General features: G+C 35.4%; 1 protein-coding gene, 1 non-coding gene and 1 pseudogene across 2 annotated transcripts; 2 read left to right on the top strand and 1 right to left on the bottom strand.

Moving 5' to 3' along the window:
• The first annotated feature begins 1916 nt into the window (after window positions 1-1916).
• LOC136799341 (calpain-15-like) lies at window positions 1917-14248 on the top strand. The gene is made up of 15 exons (XM_067056043.1): window positions 1917-1998; window positions 5621-5697; window positions 6242-6837; window positions 8750-8946; window positions 9049-9118; window positions 9733-9846; window positions 10047-10191; window positions 10315-10393; window positions 10512-10640; window positions 11656-11808; window positions 11979-12140; window positions 12292-12461; window positions 12668-12840; window positions 12967-13145; window positions 13317-14248. Exons 2-15 carry the CDS (start codon window positions 5685-5687, stop codon window positions 13483-13485), a joined length of 2349 nt encoding a protein of 782 aa, XP_066912144.1. The 5' UTR covers window positions 1917-1998; window positions 5621-5684; the 3' UTR covers window positions 13486-14248.
• A 509-nt stretch (window positions 14249-14757) lies between these two features.
• Trnal-aag (transfer RNA leucine (anticodon AAG)) lies at window positions 14758-14839 on the top strand. Its single transcript has one exon. It is a non-coding gene; the product is annotated as a tRNA-Leu (tRNA).
• Window positions 14840-17782: 2943 nt separating this feature from the next.
• LOC136799342 (inhibitor of growth protein 1 pseudogene) lies at window positions 17783-25187 on the bottom strand (annotated as a pseudogene).
• Between the last annotated feature and the right edge of the window lie 2776 nt (window positions 25188-27963).

Below are 27963 nucleotides of genomic sequence, written 5' to 3' on the forward strand. Positions count from 1 at the left end.
ATGTTGATGCAGTAATGAATTTTACGTTTTTCTTTTCAAACGTCTAAATGACTTTTTTCCAATTACTCTTTGTGATCTGTTAAATTGCGAAATGTTGTTACTCATTTCGATCTAATTGACATTTTTGTTGACTGTGTTTTTTTTCGATTTTCATCATTGATATTAAGTTTCCTTCTTCAAGCTGACACAGAAAATCCATCATTTTAAATTCACATTTCCAAAACAGTAAGCGCATCCAAATTTTCATGGCATTTCAAACTTTTTGGATTTTAATTCATTTAGTTTCCTTATGCAGAAATTTCTCTAAGTGATATCTCTGCCATCCTAAGTTCAAACATTACATTGGAATTCCCCCTTGTTTCAAACTACTTTTTAGCGGAAGGTACCTGAGTAGAAGATGTGTATTTTGAAATACGATGTTTCCATTTAAGGAGCACCATGCTTTTGTTATCATGTGCGTCAATGATTAATATGAGGTTTCCGCTCGACCAAATGTTCTATTTGAATTGTAAACCTTCCTTTATCAATTATTGCTTTTGCCCTATGTGTTGCTATAGTGCCAAAATATCATTTTTCTCAGGGTCATCTGCCATTTTATTGAAAACATTTTTAAATCCGTAAAATGGCCTTCATTTTATTCCTGGGTGATCATGGCTCTCAGTACCTCAAAGAAAGAAGTTTTGTTTATTTTTTTTTATTTTCCAAATCATACTTATCAATGTATCTTTTGAACTTTTAAAATTAAAGGAGCCGAACCGCTTGTTTGCGGAATACCAGTCTAGGTGAAGCGATTAAAAATATGGAAGAAAAATTATCCTAATCCTGGCACCGTTGCCAACAAACCAATTCTTTTCTCGATATCGTTTTACTGTTCGTTGAACGTTCGTCATGTTGACCTGCGCATTGTGTGTTCTTGACGCGCTCTATTCATCCTATCAATTATGAAGACAATTTTCAATATTGGCCACAAGAATGTCACTAGCTATCAATGAGTTGTTGCTTTTGTGAAATATTCGGTACTAGTGTTTCAAGCTTGAATTGAGATTCTGGAAAAATTGTTATGAAATAATAAAAGGTTTTACTATTAACCTATCTAGAACTAAACCTTTTGAGTGATTGTTTGCCCTTTCAAAAGCCGCAAAATTAATGAAAAAAACTTTCTTCTCTATGTAATTAACTCAAATGACATCAAGAAGATTTTTTAAAACAAAAAGCAAAAACCACTTGCAGGATTTCGGGATGGCGCTAACAAGTATAGTTGCAATGGAAATGTTTGATTAATCTCCAAACAGATTCCGATTTCTCTGTGCATGACACTCTAAAGGCCTCCGGGCTACGTTAGTGACCACAGCGGATTGCTTGATCTTTTTCATCAAGCTTTTGGATGAATGTCAAAAACAATTGCAGCAAAACAATCATCAATCATATTAGTCTGAATCGCAGACCTCTACAAAACCGCAGGTAGTATAAGGAGCACGAATCCGTTAGAGGATGCAAGCAGCCTACAATCATATATGCATAAAATATTAAAATAAAAAACCCGTTTTTAGGCAAAAGGCAACGGTTTTGAATTTTTTAGCTTCCCTGTTCGCAAGTCAAATTGTCACATTCGCAACATCTCTTTAGAGCAGAGTGTGGTGCGCACATAGGCCTCTTTTTGGTGCAAATTTTCATCTCGATCAGAGTCAGAATTACTTTTACCACCCTGAAGTGGTTTTACTGCTACCAAGTTAACGATGGCTCTTGTTTTATAATGACCCCGGTGGCCCGAGAAAACGAAATAAACAAAAACATTCGAAAGTACTTTCACTTTTGATTCACGTCATGATCTCATCTCGAGCACAGTCGGGCTTAGCTGTAGTGTGTTAAAACATTATCATCCATAAAATCGATCACGGTTGCACCCGACATAGCAAGAAATAACCAAAATAAAAATTTCTTCGCGATTTCTCCATGGAACATGAACGGCTGAACAAAAGCAGCAAAGCAAGAGAGATGGTAAGTTTTTGTTTAATGATGGCTTTCCCAGCCAATTGGTTAAGTTGAAGATGTTTTTCTGTGTACTGTGTACTGGAAGGGTGCGCCACAAAGAAGTTTTTCTCTCACCAATTAAATGTTCTGAGTTTTCTTCTTTTAGACACAGGCAGTATAAGACTTGGCACTTTGTTGACAATCTAAATCTCGCATCGAATTCCCGCTTTCTTCAGTAAATTGAAGATGAGAAAAAACCTAAGCCACGAATCACAGATTAAAACAAATATATTATTATTATTAATCATTAAACAACCAAATAGAAACAAAACAATTACAACTTTTTAGAAATGGCATCACTTGATTTACTCCACGGAATAAAATAAAATTTTATTACCCATTATGTTTTTAACGAATTTTTTATCAAGCGCTTATTAATATAATGACTTTTTTATTTGTAGATAATTAGGCAATTTTTTTTTCTCAACATTTTAGATACAAATTTGTGATTTTTTACCGTTCTTGTATACTGACGATGGCGTAAGCCGAAAAGCTTCTATTTTTATGTAGTGAAATAAATTTTGATTTTTTTATAAACTATGGCGAATGGATTCAACAACAAATATATGAAGGGTGAGATTTTACAGCTGCCCGTCATGCAAGGCACTGAGAGGCCATGGGTGCCAAAAAGAAGGGTCGTTTGAAATGCGGCAACCTCATTGGTTGAAATTTGATAAACAGCTGCGAAGAAGCGCTGGGAAGCAATCAGTAGAAGAGACCACTTTCGTTTTTGTTGCATATTTTTATAAAAATTTCTCTCAGAGATTACTTGTCAATGTACATATACACAAGTGTTGTGTCAACTTATCAGCATTGTATTGTTGAAAGGAAAAGATAAAAGAGGTAAGACTAGCCTAGTTTCTAATCCTGATATAGGAGTTTAAGTTTAGACTGACAGGGATCTGTGACCGGATTAATCAGATTCAAAATTCTCTTTTTTGGTCAAAAAGTCAAAAGTGTCATGCACCACTTCCACTGCAGTGAAAGCATGTTTAAACGACATTTCCCCCAGCGGTTATACAGTCTAAACTTAAACTCCTACTGTATATCAGGATTAGAAACTATCTAGTTCCGGAACACAGGAAGTGCTATATACATTGGATGTATATAACTATAAGCGCTTAACCTTTATTTGATTCTTTTGTCTGTTACCAGCTTTTTTTTGAGATTGGCTCATTAGTTTTTTTGATTTTCGGCACAACGATGCTATATGACAATGCCAGGAATGTGATGGACCCAGACTTTTGAAAAAAAAATTTTTTGAGCAAATTTGGTCCAAAAACCACCCAAAAAGAGGGTTTTTTGGACTTTGTGCAAAATTAGTTCATTAGTTTTTTCTGATTTTTACCTGAAAGATAGAGGGTACAGTAATGTGTTCTAAAAAATGGTTGAAACAATTTTTATTCGCTGTAAAAAGCATTATATACATCACTATTTTCAAGCTTATTTCAAGTCGAAATCATTACAAAAATTTACTACAAGTAGTTTTTCTTCGCTAAGATTTAAGATAAAAAAAGCACATTCCCAAAGATTGACAATTCTGCTCTCTGCAGTTCTCCAGCAAGCAAGCAAGTGACTCCAAGTGACTTTTTTTCAAGCTAGCTTCAAGTCAAAATCATGAGCTTCTGAAAAATCTACCACTCTAACTGTGCACTTGCAACATCTCCAATTCGAAATTTGCTTGCGAACAATAGTATTGTTTGTTCCTGTCACCTTATAACCATTCAGTGGTGAGTGTCATGATTTTTCCTTTTCATTCTTATGCTATTTTGCTTCTGCACTGAACATTATTATCTTTCTTTTCTAGTTTAATTTTTTCTGACTCTGATCATCAGGTAGGTCCATTTAGCATTTGGCTTGTCTTTAATATATTTTATTGGTTTCTTTTGTTGGTTTCTTTTATTGATTACTTGCGTCATCGATAAATTGTGAGTCATTTATTGAAATGGAAACACATTTTACCAAGCTGAGTGTTCCAGAACTTGTGACCTAGTTCTGTAATTGTTGTATCAAAAATGCTTTATTCTACTTTTGAACTGTTATAAGGATAAGACTATATATGCCCAATTTCATCTCCATGTAACACTATTTTAGATATAAGGACAAAATTAGCCAAAATAATCCAAATCTGCAGCACCATTGTGAAGCTATTTTTTGATGACATTTGCAGAAATTTGCAATATTCTATTTTGGCTAAAAGATTTATGACATTTTAACTGTTTTTAATTTTTTATTCGTGAATTGCTTACTCGGAATATGATGCATCTAAGGTGAAAATTTCATCCTGTTTTGATCATTAGTTTTTGAGATATTCAAATTTTAAATTTTATGAAGTGAATTATGATGTTTTAAAACTTTTTTAAATGCGGCAAATCCTTTTGATGAAAGTTGTTTGAATGTTTACGAGGTCCTTGACAGAAAACTTTTTGTTTGATTGTCAAATGATGACATTGCCATTAGTTTTGAGTATACTTTTTTATTCCAATTTATATATCATATTCTTGTTTTCATGCTCTTTTAGTCCCATCAAAATTTCGTTGATCTTTTCTCCTTCAAATGCAACACTGTTTTAGAGCTCATAGAAATCGAGAAAATTAAGTTCAAAGAGAGAAGCTTTTTTGTTGAGCACCCAGTGTTTTCATGATATTTCTTTGAAAGTGAGTGAGCATTTCTTGATTTCTATGAACTCTAAAACTCTAAAATCACAATACTTATAGTATGATTTTTAGCTTTACTAAATGTTCTACTTTTGGAACTTTTTTTACATTAGATTGACATGCAATATTTAGTAAAAGTATTTACTAATATTTTTATTTGTAATTGTTGTGATGCTGGAACTTTTAATGACTCAACATTACATCACCTCACACAAAAGTTCTATTTGTAAAGGAATTTCTCTATATACCACTGAGTTTCCAAAAACCATACCAAAGACAGTTTTTCACACTAGGAAATGAAGCTTTCAGAAAAACAACATCAATCATCTACAGGATGTGTTTGCAACAACAAGGATAAAAGTTACCTAAATCAACTGATACTGTTGTTACTCATCAACCTGAGCAAAAATGTACTACAAATATTGCAACTTTTGTAGCTCAGAAGTGCTGTTTTTGTAGTCAAAAAATTAAGGAGAATGAGAAATTTCCCCAAATCCTGCAAAAATTTATGCTATATATAATAAAGACCTTTTGTTTTTTTTATCCAAAAAACATCTCTGACTAAATTTAATCTAGGAAATCAGTTTGAAGAGGTCTATCAAGTGGTATGAAGAACCCCCAAAAAAAATTTACATCGTTACTTCTAGATAAATTTTTTACATTTTTTAACTCAGTTTGAAGAGATCTATCAAGTGGTATGAAGAAAAAAAATTTTCAATCAAAATTTACACCATTACTTTTAGATAAATTGTGTCAGTTTTTATTTTTGATAATATTATCAGACCATTTTTCATGCCCTTTAAGCGTCTGGTAACTGAATGCTAGCCCTCCCGAAATCATTAAAATTTTGGTAAAAACAGCACTTTTAGTGGAAAAATACTAGTAAAAGTGTCTTTTTGGCTGGCCATCAATGTATTCTATTTTATTTTCAGAATAATTGAAAAGTATTAAATGATTAAAGACAACATGGCTGATTAATATGAACAAATATGAGAAATGAACAATCAAGGTAATAAATTCAATCTTAAATCTCTTTCAAATCTTTCATGTGAAAAATAATTTCATTGAATGAAAGAGATTTCAAGCTTATTAAAATTTTTACTAGGTGTTCCTTTTGGTAAAATTATATTAAAAAAATAGGAAGATATATATTACAGGCCTATTTTTACACCGCCTAAGTTATCTTCAGATGTTATACTGCCACTGACCTTTATATATTCCTGGACAAAGCTATATCCACCATTTCTTTCATCATTTACATCGCTATTAAGTAGTGATGTGAGTAGCTAGTGATTTTGCATGGCCAGGATTGAGAAACTTTGTCCATGGTAATATTGGAAAGGTCAGTGAGTACTGCAGTACATGAGAGATATATAGCAAAAGATTCCTAACTACATTGTACTAAATGATTATGGAAGTATCTCCCATTATCTGAAATGTTGTTGAACTAAACGTATGATATTAGTCAAGAAATATCTTTTTGAAAAGTTGACAAAGTTGATGACTAATAAAAGATATCATCATTACAGTATTTTTGAAACTTTCCTTTTTAGGTATCTGGGTATGCAGTCGATGTACTCTAGAAAATTCAGTGAGCGAACTTTTTTGTCAAGTTTGCGATAACCTTTCACCCCATGCTGCCAAGTTGGGCAATGAACCACAACCAACTAAATCAGACGGAGGAGGAATCCTGAAATTTTTTCAAGACAAAAAAGAGGCAGCAGTAAAATACCTTCGAGATGCAAGGAAGCCAAAGGAACAAAAAGCTGGTATTTTCCATCAAAAGGTTGAAGTTGAAGGAACATCTGATGTGGCAGGAAGTTCAAAAGAAACAAAGGAGAATGAACATCCCAAGCAGGAATTTCCAACACAGCAGAAACTTTCTGACGGTATAACTAATGAATTACCTACTGTCGAGGGAGGCACTGGAGCTCAACCAAATGCTGAACTTAGTGATGTTGGCCAGGTGGCAACAAAGCATTCACCAAATCTGAAGGGAAGGGATATTGATGAGAGAGATAGTTCTAGACCAAAGGAAAATCCACCTCAAATAAGTCGTCAAAAAAGTAGACAGACCAAGATTGTTCGAAAAGACCAGATAACAGAAGCACATGATAGGTGGAAAGACATTGTTCGATTCTGTGAAGACGTAAGTAATCTCCCGTCCAAAGCCTTTCATGGAGCGTTGGATGGATTGATCCAGATTTATTGTAGATATGATTGTATATTTACATTTGTGCGCCATACCGGATGCGCCACAAAAAGGTTTCTCTCTTTAAAGTTCATTTTCTGGAGGTCTAAAAATCTTGAAAGAACTATTCCTTTTTCATTTGAAAAAAAAGAAAGATAAACTTAAATTCTAATGGGTCATTTATTGGTTCGGTTCATTAGATCAAAAGTTATTCTCAATTGAATAAAAAAGTTACTTTCAGAAAGTGTTCCAAAACGTTGAAATCGACCTATCAAATTAAACAGAATCATAAATACATGATACAGCATAACTTTTGATCTAATGAATCAAATTTAATAAATGACCCGTAAAAATTAAAGGCCCGGAATCTTCGAGTTAGAAAACTTCGAGTTAGCGATTTTCGAGTTAGGAATTTTTGAGTTAGCTAAATTATGACGTCATAAAATGCAAATTATGACGTCACTCGACTCTAACTCGATTTTTTATTTTCAAACATATTTTTCGAGTTAAAATTAACTCGAATTTTATTTTTCGAAAAAACTTTTTTCGAGTTAGCTAACTCGAATTTCTTTATCACAAATCCTTTTTTCGAGTTAGCTAACTCGAAATTTATTTTTGGTTCACAAGTTTTCGAGTTAGCTATCTTGGATTTTTTCAGAAAAAGTTAACTTGAATTTTTTTTCTTGTATGGTAGAAGGTAAATCCAAAAAATTCGAATGGTTTTATTTAAAATTCGAATGTTTTTATTCATAATTCGAATATTTTTATTCACAATTCGAATGTTTTTATTGAGGCATAATTCGAATGTTTTTATTCATAATTCGAATGTTTTTATTCAAAATTCGAGTGTTCTTAGCTCTACGGTCAAAGCTCCAAAATACAAATATGAACAAAAAGAAAGAAAACAACCAAAAACACTCCAATCAAGGAATTGAAGCTAAAAGTACCTGAAAAAGATGAACACAAAGGCCACACGGTATCGCGAAAAGTGAAATGCCAAAGCTAAAGAAAAGTTATTGGTTTGTTTTAACATCTAACAAAGGAACAACAACACTCCCTATTTTTGAATTTTTAGAATCATAAAGAAGTAATGTTAGAAATATTCAATATAACTCTCAAATGTATTGTATATACATAACTAACATACCTTGAAATAATCTGCAACATATCTGTAGAACTGACAAAAAAATTATCTGGAGCCAAAGCAAAGAACACCCAGTGTGGTAAAAAATCAAACACTCATGCAAGTCAAAATTCAAGCATCAAAATGTAGTTTTATGAAGCAAAATTTTGTTGGTGCACACTTAAGATACATCTTGTGTTAATTCAATAAAACTAATTTCTCATCTTTTACAAAATTGGAGATTAAACAAGAAAAACAAGCAAACTTCAAGCAAACTTCCTTCCGCCTACTTCTTTTTGGATTTTTTTTTGGATTTTTCTACTACCATACAAAAAAATCTAAGATAGCTAACTCGAAAACTTGTGGACGAAAAATAAATTCCGAGTTAGCTAACTTGAAAAAAGGTTTTGATTTGTGAAGAAGTAATATGAGTTAGCTAACTCGAAATGGTTTTTTCGAAAAATAAAACTCGAGTTAATCCTAACTCGAAAATTTTTTTTTGAAAATGAAAAATCGAGTTGGAGTTGAGTGACGTCATAATTTAGCTAACTCGAAAATTGCTAACTCGAAAATTGCTAACTCGAAAATTGCTAACTCGAAGTTTTCTAACTCGAAGATTCCAGGGCCTCGTGGAAACATGACTTTAAACGTAGAAGACCCCATCGCATTCTGAATAACTTAAGGCTTTAAAGGAGAACTGTAGAAGAATGAAGTCATTGATTCATTCGCTATTTTTATTTTGCATAGATGAAAATGCCATTTGTCGACGATTCCTTTCCTCCTAATAACGCATCTTTATCTTTCGATGGCATTCCTCAAGCTAATGTCAAAACATGGCTTCGTCCTAAGGAGATTTCCATCATCACAAGGACTAAGATCAAATGGGAAGTCTTCCGAAATCCAAGACCTTCAGATATCATTCAAGGCATCATTGGAAACTGTTGGTAAGAAAGAATATCTTTCTCAGTTTCTCGATTTGCCCTGTGCGTGCTGTCATCCAAGCTCTCGGCAAGCTTCCCATTCAAATGTATTTCGCCTTTTTTTAGGTTTTTGAGTGCTTTGGCTGTGGTATGTGAGAAGTCAGAGCTTCTGGAACAAATACTTGTAACGAAAGAGGTAAAAGACAATAAGTACCATCTTTCCCCAATGAGAAAAAAGCCCTGATAATAAATTCATTGAACTTTCATCCCCACTGGGAAATGAACCATGGTTTGGAAATACCTCACTTAATGTTTGGGCTGTAAACAATAGAACATATATACAATTTTGCACCCCTATTGTCTTCTTCATTTTTTCCGCTAGCTAAAGAATTCACAACTGAAAAAAAGGTATCGAAATGTTCTTTTGAGAGAAAGCTCGTTCGAAAAAAAAAGAATTACCTTAAGGGAACTAATTTTGGTGGGAACTAATTTTGGCGAGCGGCGAAAATCATGAAATATTTTAATTTTGGCGGGAACTTATTTTGGCGAATAATAAATTTTTTTAATTTTGGCGGGAACTAATTTTGGCGAATGACAGCGTAAATCTGTTCCATTTTGCCTTATTTTGAGCAATTTTGATGAATTTCAGGGGTTATTTAGGCAAGGGAACAAAAATTCGCCAAAATTAGTTCCCGCCAAAATAAGTTCCCTTAAGGTATATTGTATTTTTGAAGGAAAATTATATCAATAAGATTTAAATTTGAAGTCTTGAAAATGAGGTTAAATTGTACAACTGAGTATTTCTTACAGATATGTGACCAAGGAGCGTATCAAGTGAGGATCTGCAAGGACGGAAAATGGACAATTGTGCTTTTAGATGACCTGATCCCGTGTGATGGCCTTGCATCGCCTATTTATTCACAGGTATGTTAAGCATAAAAATGTAAGATAAAGTTCCGAAGATTCTTTCATAATTACGAAGATTCTTTCATAATTACATGCTAGAACTGTAAAGCGTTGTCTTTTCTTTTCAAAAAATCTGACTTGATAGAATAAGAATTTGAACACCATGCAACTTTTAGTTATAATCAAGAGAACTGACTAACGTTGAACTATTCTTCAAGGCTGCAAGGAATCAGCTCTGGGTGCCATTGATCGAGAAAGCTGTTGCCAAATCTTTCGGTTGTTATCAAGCATTGGTCGCTGGTCGTTGCATCGAAGGATTGCAAATCTTGACAGGAATGCCTTGTGAATCCATTGTTCTGCAAAGTATGTTTCTTTCTATTTACTCTTGTCTTCTCTTATAAAAAATTCGTCGTCAGAAAACAGTAGAATGACTGAATCTTGTCATTTTGCATTGCTGATTCTATATTTCTAGTTCTTCTTTTACAGACAAGCCAGGCGATCTACCGGAAGATGCTGTCGATATTGATTTGGTGTGGGTCAAGATATTGACATGCCGCAACGCAGGGTTAGCTTTGAAAAATTCAGTCTTTTTTTTTGAAAGCGAACATGTATTTCCTGTAGAACGCAAGACTCCAGCAGAGCTTCCCCTGTTGAAATTGACCACAATAAATCTTGCTTTCCAGATACTTGATGGGAGCATCGTGTGGAGGAGATATAACAGACGAAGACTTGATCAACCATTATCACGATGTAGGTCTGGAGGCACAACATGCTTATTCTGTTCTAGATGTTCAACAGGTTAATGAACACAGGTAATGAAAGTTCCTTCTGAATTAGAATTCAGTTCTGTCTCCATCTTCTTTATTGCTTGAATTTCACATCCCATAGGGTCCTCCAGGGTTCAGGTACCCTCAAAAAATTTCGGTATCAATTTGGTACCCCCAAAATTTTTAGAATTCTAAAGTAACCCCCCAACTTTGAGTTACCCCCTTTTTAATTTTCTTATTGTTGAAAATACAAAAAGGGTTTTTTGCTCTTTTGTCATTCCTGGGAAAATACTTCCATGGCGGCCAGCACTTCTTTTTCAACAAATTCAAGGGTGTCATTTTTTACTATAATTTTCCAGGGTTTCAAGAGATTTTTATATACCACAAACTTTCAAGGGATTCTAGGGTTTTTAGTTGATCTTTGCTAGTTTTCAAAGATTTCAAGGAAGTCTGTCGACAAAAGGAGAAAGGTTGAATTTTAAATTTTTGTGTAAAGGCCCTTAAATTGGCTGATAATTGTAATTGATAATTTTACAACCACCCATTCTATAACCCAGACCTGCCAATCTCATATAATTCCAGTGGCACTTAACGGGTTAAAAGGTAAACCCCCTAAGAATGAGCGTGGAATATCCCCTTGAGTCTCAGGGGTTCCAAAAGTGTGTTTTCTCATTTTTAAGTCACTGCGATGTTTGTATCCCACGCAATGGGAAAAATTTTGTATTCCTGAAAGTTAAAATGGCTGAAAATGGCCACAAAATTTGGCATTTCAAGGGTTTCCATGGTATAAATCTTGCATTTCAAGGGTCCCTAAAATAATATTGACTTTTCAAGGGTGTTTCAAGGGTTTCAAGGAATTCAAGGGTGATGACTTCATACAAAAACAACAGCCCCCCCCCCCACTAATGAAAATGCAGGTACCCTCAAACATGTCAGGTACCCCCTAGATTTAAGAATACTTCCAGGTACCTGGCTTTTTTAACCTTTTTTTTAGGTACCCCCAAATCTCTGGGGAGGGGGGGTGGATCCTATGACATCATTCACTTATTTTCATGGACAGGTTGATTCGATTACGTAATCCTTGGGGGCGTTACTCTTGGCGTGGCGCATGGTCTGACCAATCAGAAGAGTGGAATGAAGAGTTGAGAAGCCGTCTGCACCCTCATGGTTCTGTCGAGGGTGTCTTCTGGATCTCTCTCCCAGACATGATCAAGTGAGTATCACCCTCTCTCATGTAAAGGAATGTTCGTTTACGGTTTCTGTAGAGAATGTTCGCTACACCTTGTGGATAAGAGGGGACTAATGAGAGACTGAACTACACCGTGTAAAACTCTCCTTCAAAAAAAGATTTCTACAAATGACTCCTTTACGATTATTTTTAAGCTACTTCGACAGTATCGATGTTTGCAAATACAAACCAGAATGGACAGAAGTGACATTGGAAGGACAGTTTGCCTCACCTCTCTTACACGATGGTCAGATTTGTGTTATGACTGTTCTCGACCCGACGGAGCTTGACATCACATTGTTTCAAGAGTCAAACAGGTTCCTCTCTTCAAGTAAAACCACTACATCCCTGTCCCGTCGCCTGATGGACACTATTCTGTAAACACTGCTAAATGGTGACCTAGTATATCAGAATATATTGTTTAGTTTTGACATTTCGACATAAACGTTATTAAACCTTTTTTTGCAGAGGTTCGAAGAATGAATCGATCGCCAGTTTGGATTTGATGATCGGTGTATACCGTGCGATGGAGACGACCACTGAACTGAAACCCACAAGTTTTGTCATTCACAGTAACCGAAAGTTGAAGCCGTCAGTTCTGTGTAACTGTTTCCTGGATCCTGGTGTTTACATCATCAGTAAGTAAACATTTTTCCTGTAAATCCCGTGATTTTTTTAACAAATTTCAAAACACCTCGAATAATCTTGAGAAAATTGTGCTTTCAGAAGAATTTTACTTCGAACACTTCAATTTCCTTAGAGATTGTTTAAATTTCATGGATATAATAGCCGATTGTAACAATTGTTTTGTTTTGAAACATTTTGAATTTTTCTCTTTTTTCAGTTCCATTCGCTTTTAATCATTGGAACAGTGGCATCGAATGCGCGACACCTCCAAAATACGTTCTCTCCATCCACAGTTCGAACCCTGTCCTCACTGAACACATAGCCATGCCCAAATACACCTTTTCTGAAGCTCTATATCTGATGGTTAAAAAGTTAGGCAAAAAACACGAAGTAAGCAATATATTATGTTTTCCAATTGAACAATGCCACTCTCGGTAAATTTGGGAGTTCGAAGCAACTTAGCAACATTTATCCACAGATTGATAATGATTCATTGGTTTTTCTTTTTGTTTTTAGGGTATATCTGGCGTGAGTTGCTATTATATGTCGTATCGTTTATCCGGTTTAATAGTCGCGGCTGAAAATCGTCGCGCAGACGTGCATTTGCACGTTGGATGCGATTGTTCGAACAGTTTCAACGTTGTAGCGACGAGAGGTGCTCTGAAGACGGAAGATTGCTTGCCTCCCCTCACAAGGTAATCAACATCAAATCCTTTTTTTTCTTTTCACGAGCTAAACCTTTTGAATCGGAGTTTCTTATGTATTCTTCGGACATACCGACCTGAATTCTTTTTAAATATTTTTTGCTTCAATCTGATTTCACAGGACTGCATCAATTACATGTGTGATCAATTTTTTTTTTTCAGGCAAGTTTTGACAATTTTGACGCAACTGGAAGGGGCGGAAGGTTACGCAGTGAGCCACAAATTACGTTTTCGTATCACTCCCAAGAATGGGTTTGATAGTTTTGGATCACACCAACACCCTTTATTGACGAATGGCCTCGGTGAAGTGCATAATCCACGACCCCTCTAATGCTTTTCAAAACCTACTTATATTTTTTATCGTGTACTCCAAAGTACCTTATAGATGGGGAGATCGGAGCGGGTCAGAGTGGTTGGAAAACCTTGAAGCTTAAGCAGCGGGGAGAGTACTGAACTCCTCTACTTAATTACTCGTTGTACTTTAGACTTTTTCTTTTTGTCGGCACCACACGGATGAGCAATTTTTCTTGGATTTGATGTTTCCCTCTAGGCTTCTGCTCATCCTTTGATAAAAAAAGCTGATCATGGTGCTTTATAGGAAGAAAAGAGGTCTGCGAATCAGACAACACACACATTATTAAGCGAAGTCAGTCATGCATTCCCCTTTGATTAGCTCATTCGAAGTGGTTTAAATCCACCTCAGTTAAATAATCGACGTTTTTTGAGAATATATGGAAAGATCACAAAAACTTCTTTGGATTAGGATTGGATTTAGTGTCGGGTATGTGTAACCTGATAACAGATTGCGTATTTTCTAGCCCAGTACCCTGAAGCTCTAAAGTCGTGGACGAAAATATACATGTAGTTATATATAAATTCCCGGATTAAGTAAAAGGGAAGAAGTGACGCGAGGATGAGGATGATACCACTTTTAATAGCTCCTATTTTAAGAAATTGTACATTTCAGTAGTATTTTTGTAGATAAGTTTTTTAATTTATAGATGCATTCTCATCATATGTATATATGTTGAATTTTTGAACAAAGGTGAATTGTGAAAATCCTGAAAATATATCATTAAGATCGAGCCCTTTAATTTATCGTGCGATAAGTTTTCTCCAGTTCTTTTTATAAGAAGCATTTTTATAATCGTACAAATACCTTTATTTTAAGAAAGTAGACATGTTGAAGCTTAATTCTCTAGAAAGATTTCAATTTGGATAGACGTTCTGGGGGCCATATACTGTAAAAATGATTGTTCTTCTCTAAAAGGTTTTAAAAAGTCACAAAGAATATTTCAAGGTTCAACACGCGGCGGCATAAATCGATTTATGTAATTCTTATAAAAAAGACTTTAAAAGCTTCGTTTCCTTCAATACTGAAACTCAAACGAACAAGTTTCTTATAAGAAATACTGAAGTGCAAATTTGCGATTTGATTGACTATTTTTATCGAAAGAAAATTGCTGAGTAAAGGTTAATTGAATACACATTGGAATTGAGTCAATTGAATGATCTCATAAATCAATGTCATGAAAGAGAGAATGTTTCCATGGTAAATTATTATAAAAGATATAAGTTCACGGACAGCTACTTGTACTGACATGGCAGGATGGCCGAGCGGTCTAAGGCGCTGGTTTAAGGCACCAGTCACTTCGGTGGCGCGGGTTCGAATCCCGCTTCTGTCATTTTTTTTGTATATTCTTACTTTATCTCAACAGTCAGAAACTATTGCAAATTAGGCTATGATGGCCAAACTAGGATGTTCACCTAATTAGGCTAGAATTTGTATCCTAGTTAGGATATTATATTATTGGCTTAATTTGGATATATGAAATATTCAAACCTAAATATCTTGACAGTGAGAACAAGTAGAATCCGCATCAATCTTACTACTTGGACTAAGAAGAGTATTTAAAGCGAAAAAAGTTTCTCTGTGATGTGATTTTTTTTTAATTCGCTTAATTTGGCCATGATGGCCTGCGGTTTTGTAGTTTTGTAGAGGTCTGCGATCCCGGGGGGGAGGGGGTACTTAGGCAAAAATGGATGATGGGTATGTGCGGACGGTAAAGCTTTTTTCACATGCACGTAATAAAAATTTACTTAAGACCTTGAAGAGTGGGGAATTTCCCTAAGCTTACGTAGTGTTCAAAAAGTTTTGAACGGAAGGAGAAGTCACGTAATGTCGGGGAAATTCCCAAAAGACAGCCTTACGAACGATTTTCCGTAAGTTCTAAAGTAAAATTTTACGTGCATGTGAAAAAAGCTTAAGGGTCGGTTTTTTCACCTTTCAAAGTCTCTGTAGTCGAAGACGAATCACTATCTAAGAACAAAGCCCAAAGCCGAAGAAAATTCGCAAACGGGTTTTTTTGCCGAAAAGAATTAACAGTCGGTAGAGTTGCCAGTCTTAGTTTCTTCGAAACTCTCCCGCCGATTTTTTTTCGTATACCGCCATAACGCCATACCGCCATTTTTTCCCGCCTTTACTATCACTGTAACGGACGATAACATCGTCTAAGTCTCTCTAAGTCTAAGGGTCGGAAAAATAAGAAAGTTTTAAATTAGTCTCTTTAATAAGGGCCGGAAAATTCAGGATTTTTAGGAAATTTTTTGATTTCCAGAGAAAAAATTGTAATAAAGGGCATCTAAGGGTATGACTTTTTTCAAAAATCAAAAAAAAAATTGTAATAAAGTCTCTCTAAGGGTATTACTTTTTTCAAAAATCGAAAAAAAAATTCAAAAAGTCTCAAAGGGTCACCTTTTCAGCAAAAATCAGTCTCTCTAGTCTAAGGGTCGGTTTTCGAAGGTCCCGTCCGCACATACCCCTCATTCGCCAACCCTAGTACACCCCCCGGGTCTGCAATTCAGACTACACTGACCTTAGACCATGTTCACACGTTACTGTTCGGTTTCGCTCCGGTATGCTTTTCGTTACGGATCGAGTGTGTTCATATTGGTTTCGGAACGTTTCGGGGCAAGAAAACGGAGCAGTTCCGTTCTGATGAAAAAAGTGGAGCGAAACCGTTTCGATATGTTTTGCTTTGTAAGGTTTTCTTTTTTGACGTTTCGAATTTTGACGTTCACACTCGGAACCGTAACGTCTGAACATGGTCTTAAAGGCCGACGGGAACGTACCGCTGGAGTTCGAAAAAACCCTGGCAGATACAGTATGTATGAATGTTTGGTAAATTTGAAACCTTATTAGAACGAAAAATCAATTTCCACCCTGAAAGTTGTCCAAAATAACCAAAAGTCGATTCAGTGAGACGCACATCTTGAAAATTTGTCAGTGGGTACTAGGCAAAATGAGTGTCGTAATTTTCTTTCTAGACGAACGGAGATACCGTTTTTATGGTCGGAAATATCATAAGATGATCGGACATATATATCTAAAGCTTTGGGAAAATTGATGGTCGGAAATATCCCGAGCTTCTTTAAATATGCCATATTTTATAAACAAACATGGTAGAGAAGATGCGAGAGGAACAAAATTTCGTAAAGCCTAGACTAGATTCCACTCCTACTGAACTTAGCTTTTTGATAATTTTTGATGACGCTAAGTTCAGTGGAGTATGCTGCAAAGTTACTTATCAGTGTTATCCAATGCAGTATAAAAACCTCTAAGTTGCCTCCAGGCTACGTAAAGTCCTACTGAGTGTCAAGGGATAGATAAGAGATAAAGTAAGACTTAGTCTGAACAAAATATTCAAATCTGAATGAAAACATTCGAAATCTTTGAATTCGCATCTTCTCTACCATGTTTGTTTATAAAATATGCTGACAAAGCATATTTAAAGAAGCTCGGGATATTTCTGACCATAGATTTTCCCACGATTTTGAAAAAAAATCAAAAGTTTTAGATATTTCCGACCATCAAAGATATTTCCGTCCGTCTAAGGAAAAAAAATACGCGTCGGGTATACGTGAGCCATAAGTTTCCCTTTTTACAGCCTCGAAAGTTTTTCAAAGGGGAAAACCATTAATTAGAAATTAAGGCTCTGTAAGAGTCCCAAAATCAAGATTATCAAATTATCAAAATTCGACTCCCTCACAGGGCCATCCTCGTAATTTTGATTCAAGTTTGGGAATTTTGGCTGAGAATTGGGAAAAATAACGGGTGCGCTGAAAAAAAGTATACATGTTTGTCAAGATATTGTGAGCTTACGGTTTACGATTTTTTGTTGCTTCTTTTTTTTATAAAACTTTTAAATCGGTTCAGTCAAACAAAATTTGTTTCAAAAACTGAAAATTTTGACCTATCCAAAATTACAAAATTCCTAAAAACACTTAATGCCCTTGACCAAAAGGCTTTGACATACCCGTCACCTCGCAAATCAAGCACCCCGGACTACGCTACGGTAATTAAGGTCAGAGCATTGCACATGACTGAAAGAATTGTATATTTAGTAATGGAATATCGTTGGTATTTACATTAAAAATATTCTCTCTATCAAATAAAAGATCAAGTCGTATGAAAGTTTGCGATTATGAAAATTTAACACGGTATTCTCGAAATCCAAATTTTAGCATTCAGAAATTAGAATTAAACATTTATTTGTCAACAAGTAAAAAAATACATTACTGTCAGTTTCACCCGAAGGATTATCAAATGTAAAATGATTAACTTCTACTTCTCAATGTATTCTCAATTTCTCAATGCATTCAGAAATTACTAATATTGTTCAATTCATAATTGATAAATTTGTATTATTAAGAGGTTACCTTTGCTTTTAGGTATTTAGACCGATAAAAATAATATTCTAGTTTCTGCAACCTCTCTTCATCAATTTAAAAGCAAATGAAATATTTTAGAAATAAACAAAATATGCATCTTAGTTACTTTTTGTTCTTTTCCTTTCTTTCTGCCGTACACTGAGGGCAGTACCATTTACCCTTCGGTTTTTGTGTCAGGTTGACACATTCGAAATGAAACCATTCAAAAACACAACTCTCGTTATCACAACCGATCATATCACCGAAGGAGATGCGGTGACAAATACAGTAAGTTGGTTCATCAGGGTCTATTGGAATATCTTCCGATAAGACTTCTTTCTCCTTCTTTTTCTTTTGTTTTTTGATTTTCGATTGGACCTTGTGATTGGTCTTTTTGGTAACTTTTCCTGAATTGTTTTTGTCTTTACGCTCTATCTTTTTCTCCTCTTTTTCCTCCTTCTCCTCTTTTGAGGGGCGTTCCTTTTCTTTTTCTTTTGTTTTCACATCACGCTCTTTGGGTTTCTTGATTTCTTTCTTAGGTTTGGCTTCTGGTTCTTCATCTTCTTCCATGGGCTCATCCTCCTCTTCTTTGTCAGGTTTGTTGCTTGCTCGCGAATTGTTGTTTGATCGATCAGTTTTCTCTTGACCTTTCTCCGCAGCTCGTACTCTTCTCGGACGTTTTGGTTTATCATACAAACTTTTCGATGTGGGCTTTTCGTTAACTGATTTCGAAGTTTTTTCAACTTTCAACTTTTCCTTAATGTTATTGTTATTGCTGCCAGCATTCTTACTTTCGTCCTCTTTTTTATCAGTGTAGTTAGTCTCTGAGTCTCTGATTAGAAGCTGTGATCTTGAATCAATGAGTTCAACTATTTGAGAGATAAGATTTAGCTTTACGTCTCCATAATGCTGGGATTTTATCAAACATTTTTGCACTTTATTAAGATACTTTTTCTTTGTTGGACCAACAGGTTCATTCTGGTACAAACATAAATATCTCCCCATTGCACTTAACTTATTCTTGTACAAGACATCATATTCACGTATCTGAGAAACAAGCCTTTGGACATCCAAGGGGAGATTTTCCAAACAATCAACGTAGTGTTCGATGAATTCCAAATTCTGCATCAATGGTGGCATTACAGGAGATTGTGCCATCATGAAAGCCTTAAAAATAATAAAATTAACATTTCGTTATAGAAAAACAACAGTTAAAACCAAAAGTGTAAAAGCAGCAAAAAATGGTTTTCGATTCCAACGAGCTACACATTTATTTAATAAGCGATCCCAATTTTCGGCTCAGGGTTGGAGTTGCTACTGGTTGATAAGGATTTTCCGGATTTCAGCCAAAGCAACTTCAAAAATTTTGCCTTTTTATTTTATCTCATTTCATATCCAAAATACCTCAAATTTGGTTTCAAATATCATCGGTACACATTTTAATGCCAAATAATGCCAAAATGCCTCTTTTTTAGGTAATTTTAGTTGCTTTCCCGGTTCATGCTCAGTTTCAGGGCTAGGTTGCTAAGGCCAAGTTGCTAAGGCCAAGTTGCTTAATTTTTTGGCCATTCTAAGGGCTGGACCCTTAGCAACGCGAATGAATTTGGAATAGCCTATAATTTTGCGACTTTTTGACTACACCCCCTTCTCACAGACCCACACTGACCCTTTCCCACTGGAGAAATTAGCCAAAAGATCGTCCCCGTGTTAAATTATACTATAATCTTTGTCCTGGTGAAAATAATCAGATAAGCCAATCCTCACTGCAAAATATTGTGTCATTTTTTTCATACCAGCTGAATTTTTTAGCTCGAAACAATGGAATTCAAATCCCAGCCACAAAAAAATAGGAATATCAAATGCCATCGTGTTTTGGTCCATAGGGTCAGCCCAGGTCTAGGTCCCAGGCAAAAAAATTGGTCCCCCCCCCAATTATTAAAAGTTTTTTAAGCAGCCCCAGTCCTATACCTAGTATAGTATAAAATATTTGTTGATTTGATATCGTTTTTAGGAAAATCACAGCTCTATTTTTTTTCCATTCTCGAAACCATAACTGTTTGTAAGATGTAAAAAGGCCTTTATTTCGTGGGTGAAAATGACTATAATGCGTGGTGGGTCGACTAAAATTCAGGGAAACTGGGTAGGCAATTAATTTAGAAGAATTTGGTTTTGGCGCCCGCTATGATAAGTAACAATATCTTTAAAATAACGCGAGCTCAACGAGCACAATAACTTGGGGGTGTTTTCTCTCTTTTTTGGCCAAAAACCGCTATATCTAGTAATAAGTGGCATCTTTTGCGCCCTTTGTTTTTCGGGGGCCCTTTGAAAAAGCTCCGCTCTGGGGTCAGCCCCCAGCTTTGCCATTGAAATTCTAGCCCCCCCCCAAAAAAAAATTAATTCCCGCCTTGATGTTATTATCAAAACAAAGGGATCAGTCATGCCGAAATTCCTTTCCACAACGTCAGCAATCTACTTTTTATAAATATGAAAACTAGATTGTAAGGAAGATTCTAAAAAAAATAGCTGTTTTCTTAGACGACTACGTTATATGTAAAATACAAGATTCCTCTACGCAACTACAAGTAAAATTATTATACAGTATGCTGTTTCTTGCATTTTTATTTAAAAGAAAAAAGGCAAAAAGGGACAAAGCCTATGATAGGTCCCTGAGTTTTTATTTTTTGGTCATGGAGGGGCTAAGGCTGATTGGGGGATTTAACCTTTTGATGGGGGGTTTAAAAAGCTTGATGAAACCATTATTTACTGGTCCTTGTCGAAATGTTGCAGAGAAATGCTGCAAACACTCATGGCTATTATTAAAATAAAGTCAAACACCCCCTTCTCACAGACCTGGTAGAATATTTTAGCCAGTGGGGGTAAAAATAAAGGACCACATAGCGTCAACCCCTCTGACTTTTGGGGAGGGGTTACACCCAAAATAATGCAAATGAAAACCGGGAGCTAAAATACAGCTAAATATTTGGGGGACCTGATATTTCGGCATGACTGATCCCTTTGTTTTGATAATAACATCAAAGCGGGAATTAATTTTTTGGAGGGGGGCCTAGAATTTCAATGGCAAAGCTGGGGGCTGACCCCAGAGCGGAGGTTTTTCAAAGGGCCCCCCGAAAAACAAAGGGCGCAAAAGATGCCACTTATTACTAGATATAGCGGTTTTTGGCCAAAAATTAATTTTCTTCTCGTTTCTTTCTTTCCTTTTTCTTTCTTTCCTTTTTCTTTCTTATCAGTTCACGCTTTCCCTCGCCACTCTCAAAGCGTGGTTAGCTCAAGCGGTTAGATCGTCTGTTTCATATGCATGGGGCTCCGAGTTCGATTCCGAAAGGAATGAAGGTCAATCAAACAAGTAACTAGCATATATTACCTCCGCTCTCTGTCTAAAGTTTAGATAAGCTATGATAGCATCACTTAATAAGAACTTTTTTAAGTTTTTTTTTCTTCAATCTTTTTTTTGCCACAAGCGATTATTCACGGCTGAGATATAGAAGAACGGGTATAGGCGTTTGCGCCTGCGTTTGCTGACTGACAGTTTCAGTTTCAGCCAGCGAGTGAGCAAGCGATTCTTTGTAAGAGAATCGTCAAATAACTTCTTTCAGAATCATTGAACTTCTCGTTTTATACTTTAAAGGCAGAATAATAATCGATTTCCGGGTCAAAATGTTTGGCACTTGATCCAATCGTTTGCTTATCTTTCTTGCGAGGTCGTTATTTGAATTTCAGTATTCAATGCTTATAAAATACGGCTGTTATAAAGCCGTGGTTACACTACATTAATATCTTTAAAAATTTTGAAATTTTTTAATCAAAAATACATTAAAGAAATTAACTATTTTCTTTTAAGTCTTTTTGAAATTTTTGTATGTTGTATCAAATCTGCAATAGTTTTTTCTCAACTCATTTTCTCACTCAACAAACGACATGAGTGGAAGGAAGAAGGCAGCAGCAGGTATTGTGCTAATTCTTTTGAAATGGAAATTTGAGAGGAAATATTCGAAAAAGAAAAGTCGAGCTAAAAGGTCTTGCTGGGTACGCCTAGTGGTTAAAGTTGAGAAACGAAAAAAGTGCCTACAACAACATGTTTGCTGAACTTCGTCTACGTAACCAAGAAGAATTTAGATCTTATTTAGAACTTATCCTATCTTTCACCCCTATCTCATATTACGTTTTAAAAATCCCAAACGCTAGAAAATCCATTTATCGAAAAAAATGTACAGAACTACCATGTCGGTGGCTTTGATCTCGAGAGAAGTGAAGAAAAAAACTTTAAACTCTTTACCAAAAAAATGGCAGGAAATAATTTCTTTTTCAAGAATTTATACGTCTTTATTTTTATATTTCTTTAAAAGAGAGTAAATTTTTTAATCATAAAGACTTGATTAAAAAATTTCAGAAATTTAGAAATAAATTAATGTAATGTAACCACGCCTTAAGAGTATTAAACTCTTCACTAGGAGGGAACAGATCATAGATTCGAATTGAACGCGTAATTACTAATAGCAATTAACATTACATAAATACATAACGCGTCGATATCTCTTCACTCTAATGAAAATGTGATACAAAATTAAAGTGATGAGAGAATCACAAGAAAAATCAAGAATTGAAAAAATTGGACATCCATTGGAATCTAACTCGGAGCCCCATGCATATGAGACAAACGATCTAACCGCTTGAGCTAACCACGCTTTGAAAGTAGTGAGAGAAAGCGTGAACTGATAAGAAAGAAAAAGGAAAGAAAGAATCGAGAAGAAAATTAATTTCGATGTTATTGTCGAAACAAAAGGATCAGTCATGCCGAAATTATACTGCACTTTTTAAAAATGTTGGTCTAGTTCACATCCCTCATCTAATTCCAACACCCCTCTTATGGATAATATTAAAAGGTAGGTCAAAATCACTGCTCGAGACTCCTTCCTCTCTGATCACTAAGTAGCAATGCACAAAAGCAACCTCACATTATTCCCAGCTCTAAAGATGGGTATCAGAATGAGATGAAGGATGTTGACATTAGACCAACTTAATAATATTTTCAAAAACTATGAGAAATTACCCAAATTTTGAGCCATAGATGAAAAAAGTCGACCTGTGCCAGCCTTGGAAACTAATTTGAAGAACAACTTCCCAAAAAAAAAGATCTACAGGGGAGAAGACACCAACCTTGATTACCACAAGCTAGGCTATTCCCAGAAATATTGCCGGACCTCAAACCCAGTCTGGAAAGGAGGAAAATGTTGCGGCGGAGGCGTTTTTGGCGTAGCCAAAAGCTGTGGCAAAAGGTAATAAGGAATTGCCGCCAAAGATTACGGATTAATCGCCCCGCTCTCCCTGCCTTTCAGCTTCTAGGCTAATTGTAATCAACAATATAATTATGTGTTTGAATAGACTTACAGTAATTATGTTAAGGAATCGAATAATAACTATAAAACGTTATCACTCTTTCAAAAAAGATAACTCTGACCAATTTACATTTGCCAAATTATTTTTACTTAAACCAGACCAGACGGTACTAATCGAACGTTCGATTGTGATCGAAGTTATCAATAATGATCGATAATAATCGAAGGTGGTCAGTGACCACCTATCGATTTTGTCGGTGATTGAATACTCACTTGACTCCAGATTATGGCATTTTCTTCGACCATTTTTGATTTGTTCAATCATTTCGATTACTTTTTGATCACCTTCGATTGTATTGAGTACTTACTTTCCAGTCTTCAATTTTATCAAATATGTTTCCAGTAGCAGCGCGTCAAAATAATCTGAAACCAAGTTTACTTCGGCCAATTAAAACACGCGATTCACGCGCGAAAACCACTTTTGTTCTCTCCGACCAATCAGAATGCGCGATACGAGTTATATGAGGAAACCCAGGGCGAAGGCACACAAAATGGCGGGGGAAAATGGCTGGGAAATAAGGGGGCCAATCTTTATGGTGGGGCTTCTTCATGTGCTTTGGTTTTAGGTCAGTTTTTTTGGTTTTTCTTAAAGATATATCGTCAACTGCTCCAACTTGGGACTATCTGACGCAACATGGGACGGCCATTCCACCACCATTTCACCGAACCTCTTAAAGTCATTTGATTTGAGTTTAATGAACCTCGTATTAAAAAATACACGATTTCTCTTTCGCACCGAGTAGGCTTTTAAATCAAAATATGAAAAAAATCCGTAGTGGAACATGCGTGAGTGTCTGGAACGAAGAAGACCAAATTAGTGGCAAAACAATGGAGCGTTTGACGTTACACACTCGCGCGGCAAGTTACACACTCGCGCGGCAAGTTACACACTCGCGCAGCAAGTTACACACTCGCTATTTGTTAATCCCATTGGGCAGTAGGGGGTTAGGCGGTGGGCGTTCTCTAATTCTCCATTCGGCGTCTGGTCATTTTGAATGAAAACAAAAGTTAAAAAGGGTGCGCTATCAGTGAAAGTTATTGTGACATGTTATGACAGAAAGTATGATTGATAAAATTGGTGGAGTTGTCAAAACAAATTTGTTGTCAAAGAGATTTAGAACAATTAGTGAAAATACAGGCCAGATATCAACAAGTCCCATGTTGCGACCACTCGTCCCAAGTTGGAGCAGTTGATGGTATCATAGTAATTGGTTATCGAAGTTGTCAAAGTTATCGAAAGTAATCAATAACAATCAGAGTACTCGAACGGTTATCCAGTCTTCAAAGGGTTGTTAAGAAAGTGATGGAATACTCACAATTTTTTTGAAATTTTGGTACTCGAGATTCGATTGTTAATCGATAAGTGGTTGTTCGATTACTTCAATCATTATCGATCATTTTGGTTGGTTAATAGCTGCCTGCTGCACGTTTTATTTTTTCAAGCTTTCAATTTCTATGACCCCCCTTTGAGTTTGGAAAATTTATGAAAAATAAACCAAAAAAAAACCTTGGAAAATCAAAGCTCCCTCCAGAGCCACCCTGGTCAAGTCCTATCAATACTCCTGTATGGTTTGAAAATAGAATAGCCAAATATTGAGTATTGAGTTAAAATTGATCTTTATTGTGGGCTTATCGTCTCTTTGAAATTCTAAAATCAGACTTTTTTGTTACTAGAACTGTCTGACTGTGTGTTACTACGTGTCTGGATATAGTTTTAATCAGAGGAAAAAAAAGATGCTGAGAAGAATGAAAAAATCTTAAAACTAATCTTTACCTTTTGAATCAAGATTGGAGCATTGGTAAAATACCAGTTGTTCTTGATGGTTGAATGAGAGGGCTGTGCTGTTAAAAACTAAAACTCATTCAAAAAGCTGGAACGTCAAACACCAGCAATTTGTTTTGTTTTGTTGTGTGAGAATTTCCCGGGGGAAGATTATAAACTTACGTGACCGATTTATTGCTCTCCAACGTTGAGGCTTTTCTTGTTTGAAAGCGAAAGTTTGAGAGAAAATGTTTATTTTTAATGTTTTAAGGATGGAGGGCTCCAATTTCGAATTTCGAACGAAAAAAATTCGAAAATTAAAAAGTGTGTGTGTTTTCGGTTTTCGTGTTTTTTGAGAAGTTAAACACAGCGCAGTGACTGGTTGCTTGATGTTGATAGCTGAATGGGGGTAACTTCTAATCTTCTTACTTTAAAAGTCCTTTTCTTGCTCAAACTTATGGTACGCCAAAGTGGAAATAAATACTATCTTTAAACGACACAAACTAGAAAGGTTTTTATTCAATCTGTCATTCTAAATGAGGTGCAATTTTTTTTTTCTTGCATAAGAGGAAGGTTGAAGATTCCCAACCCCTAACTCATGAGCGCCCAGCTATAGATGTCTTTCCGGACCTTTTGTCTTTTAGCCATTTTGATTTCTCGTTTGATTTTTATGCACAGCACAAAAACATCCGAGCATTATAAATATCGTAAATGTCCTTCTAGGAATATCTTATTACACGAATATTATCTATTATCGTCCACCTCTAAGCAAAACGCACTGTCGAATATTTTTAGATATCCGATAGCAAAATATCTCTTCTGTAGCAGCGAGCATAAAGTAAATAATTTTGTGATCAAATAATTATTTAAATAACACGTATATAAAAACAGATAAAAAAAGTTAACTTTTAAACAAAAGAGAAAGGAAATTCGAACGTTTTGTAATTAAAGAGAAAAACATTGAAATTGACATCTTTAAATAAGATAGTAAAAAGTTCGAAAATGTCATAAAAAGAGAGAAAGACAGAATGAAATAGGGAAAATTGAAATGCTTTTCTGCTAATTGGTGAACGATAAACCATATATTCAACGTGAAAAATCGGATATCGAAATTATTCAGTCTCGCTTGATGATATTCGACTCAGCTTCGCTTCGTCGAATATCATCAAGCTCGACTGAATAATTTTCGATATCCGATTTTTCTTGTCGAATATCTGCTTATTATTAGGTAAATCAAGTATTCAACGGCCTTGAAATTAACACGCAAAAAATTAACACGAATTTTATTTGCTTTTTCAAGGACACCACGGCTGGTTTTAATTAAGGGGCGGGGTTTTTATTAACACGAAAATTTTCAATTCGTGTTAATAAAATGACTACTTTAATCGTAGAAATTTTAGCGAGAGTAATTTTAGCGTATATTAGCGAGTCAGGAAAATCTTGATTTTTTTTGGATTTATTTTAGCGAATCACGATTTCAAAAAGATTCGCGTGGATAAATTTTAGCGAATACTTGTCTGAGAAAATTTCGCGTGGATTAATTTTAGCGAATCGCCATTTCCAAATAACTTTTTGAGATGTATTTTGGTGAAAGTTCGAGATATAACGGAGGTTCGAGATAAGCATGTGTTTTTAAGCCTACATTATCTTACAGAACTCTAGGGACCGACAAAAATAAATATCTTTATTAGTTTTCGCAAAAATCGTAAAAAAAAAGAAGAAAAAAACTGGATTTATTTTAGCGAATTGCGTTTTTGAAAAATTTAGCGCGGATAAATTTTAGCGATCTGTCGATTCGGCGTGTTTTAGCGAGATTAATTTTAGCGAAAATAGGGAAAATTCGCTAAAACGCTAAAATTAGTCTCGCTAAAATTTCTACGATTAAAGTAATAATATTCGTGTAATAAGGTAGTATCGTTTTAACAAAGATAGTATGTATCGCTTTAACAAAGATAGTGTCGTTTTTAAAAATATGGTACATATGGTATCGTCTCAAAAAAATAGTATCGTTTTAAAAAGATAGTATTTATTTCCCGGGGGGGGGGTACTAGGGTTGGCGAATGAGGGGTATGTGCGGACGGGACCTCCGAAAACCGACCCTTAGAGAGACTGATTTTTTCTGGAAAGGTGACCCTTAGAGAGACTTTTTGAATTTTTTTTTTCGATTTTTGAAAAAAGTCATACCCTTAGAGAGACTTTATTACAATTTTTTCTCTGGAAATCAAAAAATTTCCTAAAAATCCTGAATTTTCCGACCCTTAAAGAGACTAATTTAAAACTTTCTGATTTTTCCGACCTTTAGAGAGACTTTGAAAGGTGAAAAAACCGACCCTTACCGTCCGCACATACCCATCATCCATTTTTGCCTAAGTACCCCCCCCCCCCGGGATTATTTCCGCTTTGACGTGCCATACAAACTTATTCAGACTACCTGTTCTGTTCTTATCTAACTCAGGCTGAACGAAAAGTTTGAGAGTCGTTTAGAGAGATAATTTCAATTTGGCAAATTTCCCAAAGGAACAAATTTCCGGGGATGAACATATTACCAGCATTGTTACCAGAGAGCAATTTTCTCGTGGGGAATAATTTTCCGGGATAATTCCAGGAATTTGGGGGGATTTCCCGGGGACAAATTTCCCGTTACCATTTTGAAGGGAAGGCATGAAGAATAGATATAAGAGACTAACTTTTTAAAGTAACTTTTAAAGTAACTCTTTATCATGGTATAATAACAAAAAGCAATAATCCATCATTATTATCCATATAGCGGTCATTAATTAGTAAGCCATTAAAGATTCGAATGGCGGGCGGTATTGAAGAGTTCTATAACTCAAATAGTCATACCCGCGCTGAGAAAACTAAGGTGTTGCGCTTCAGAGGGCTGAAATATCATTAACCGCCCTGGTTATAGGGTGATAACGTC

Source organism: Clytia hemisphaerica, unplaced genomic scaffold (assembly GCF_902728285.1).
Source record: "Clytia hemisphaerica strain Z4C2 unplaced genomic scaffold, Clytia hemisphaerica genome assembly, whole genome shotgun sequence".
Taxonomy (NCBI): domain Eukaryota; kingdom Metazoa; phylum Cnidaria; class Hydrozoa; order Leptothecata; family Clytiidae; genus Clytia; species Clytia hemisphaerica.

Coding starts and splice junctions, on each gene's coding strand:
- LOC136799341 (XM_067056043.1), top strand. Junction 9,847..10,046: donor CATCGCCTATTTATTCACAG/GTATGTTAAGCA, acceptor CTATTCTTCAAG/GCTGCAAGGAATCAGCTCTG. Junction 12,462..12,667: donor TCCTGGTGTTTACATCATCA/GTAAGTAAACAT, acceptor CTCTTTTTTCAG/TTCCATTCGCTTTTAATCAT.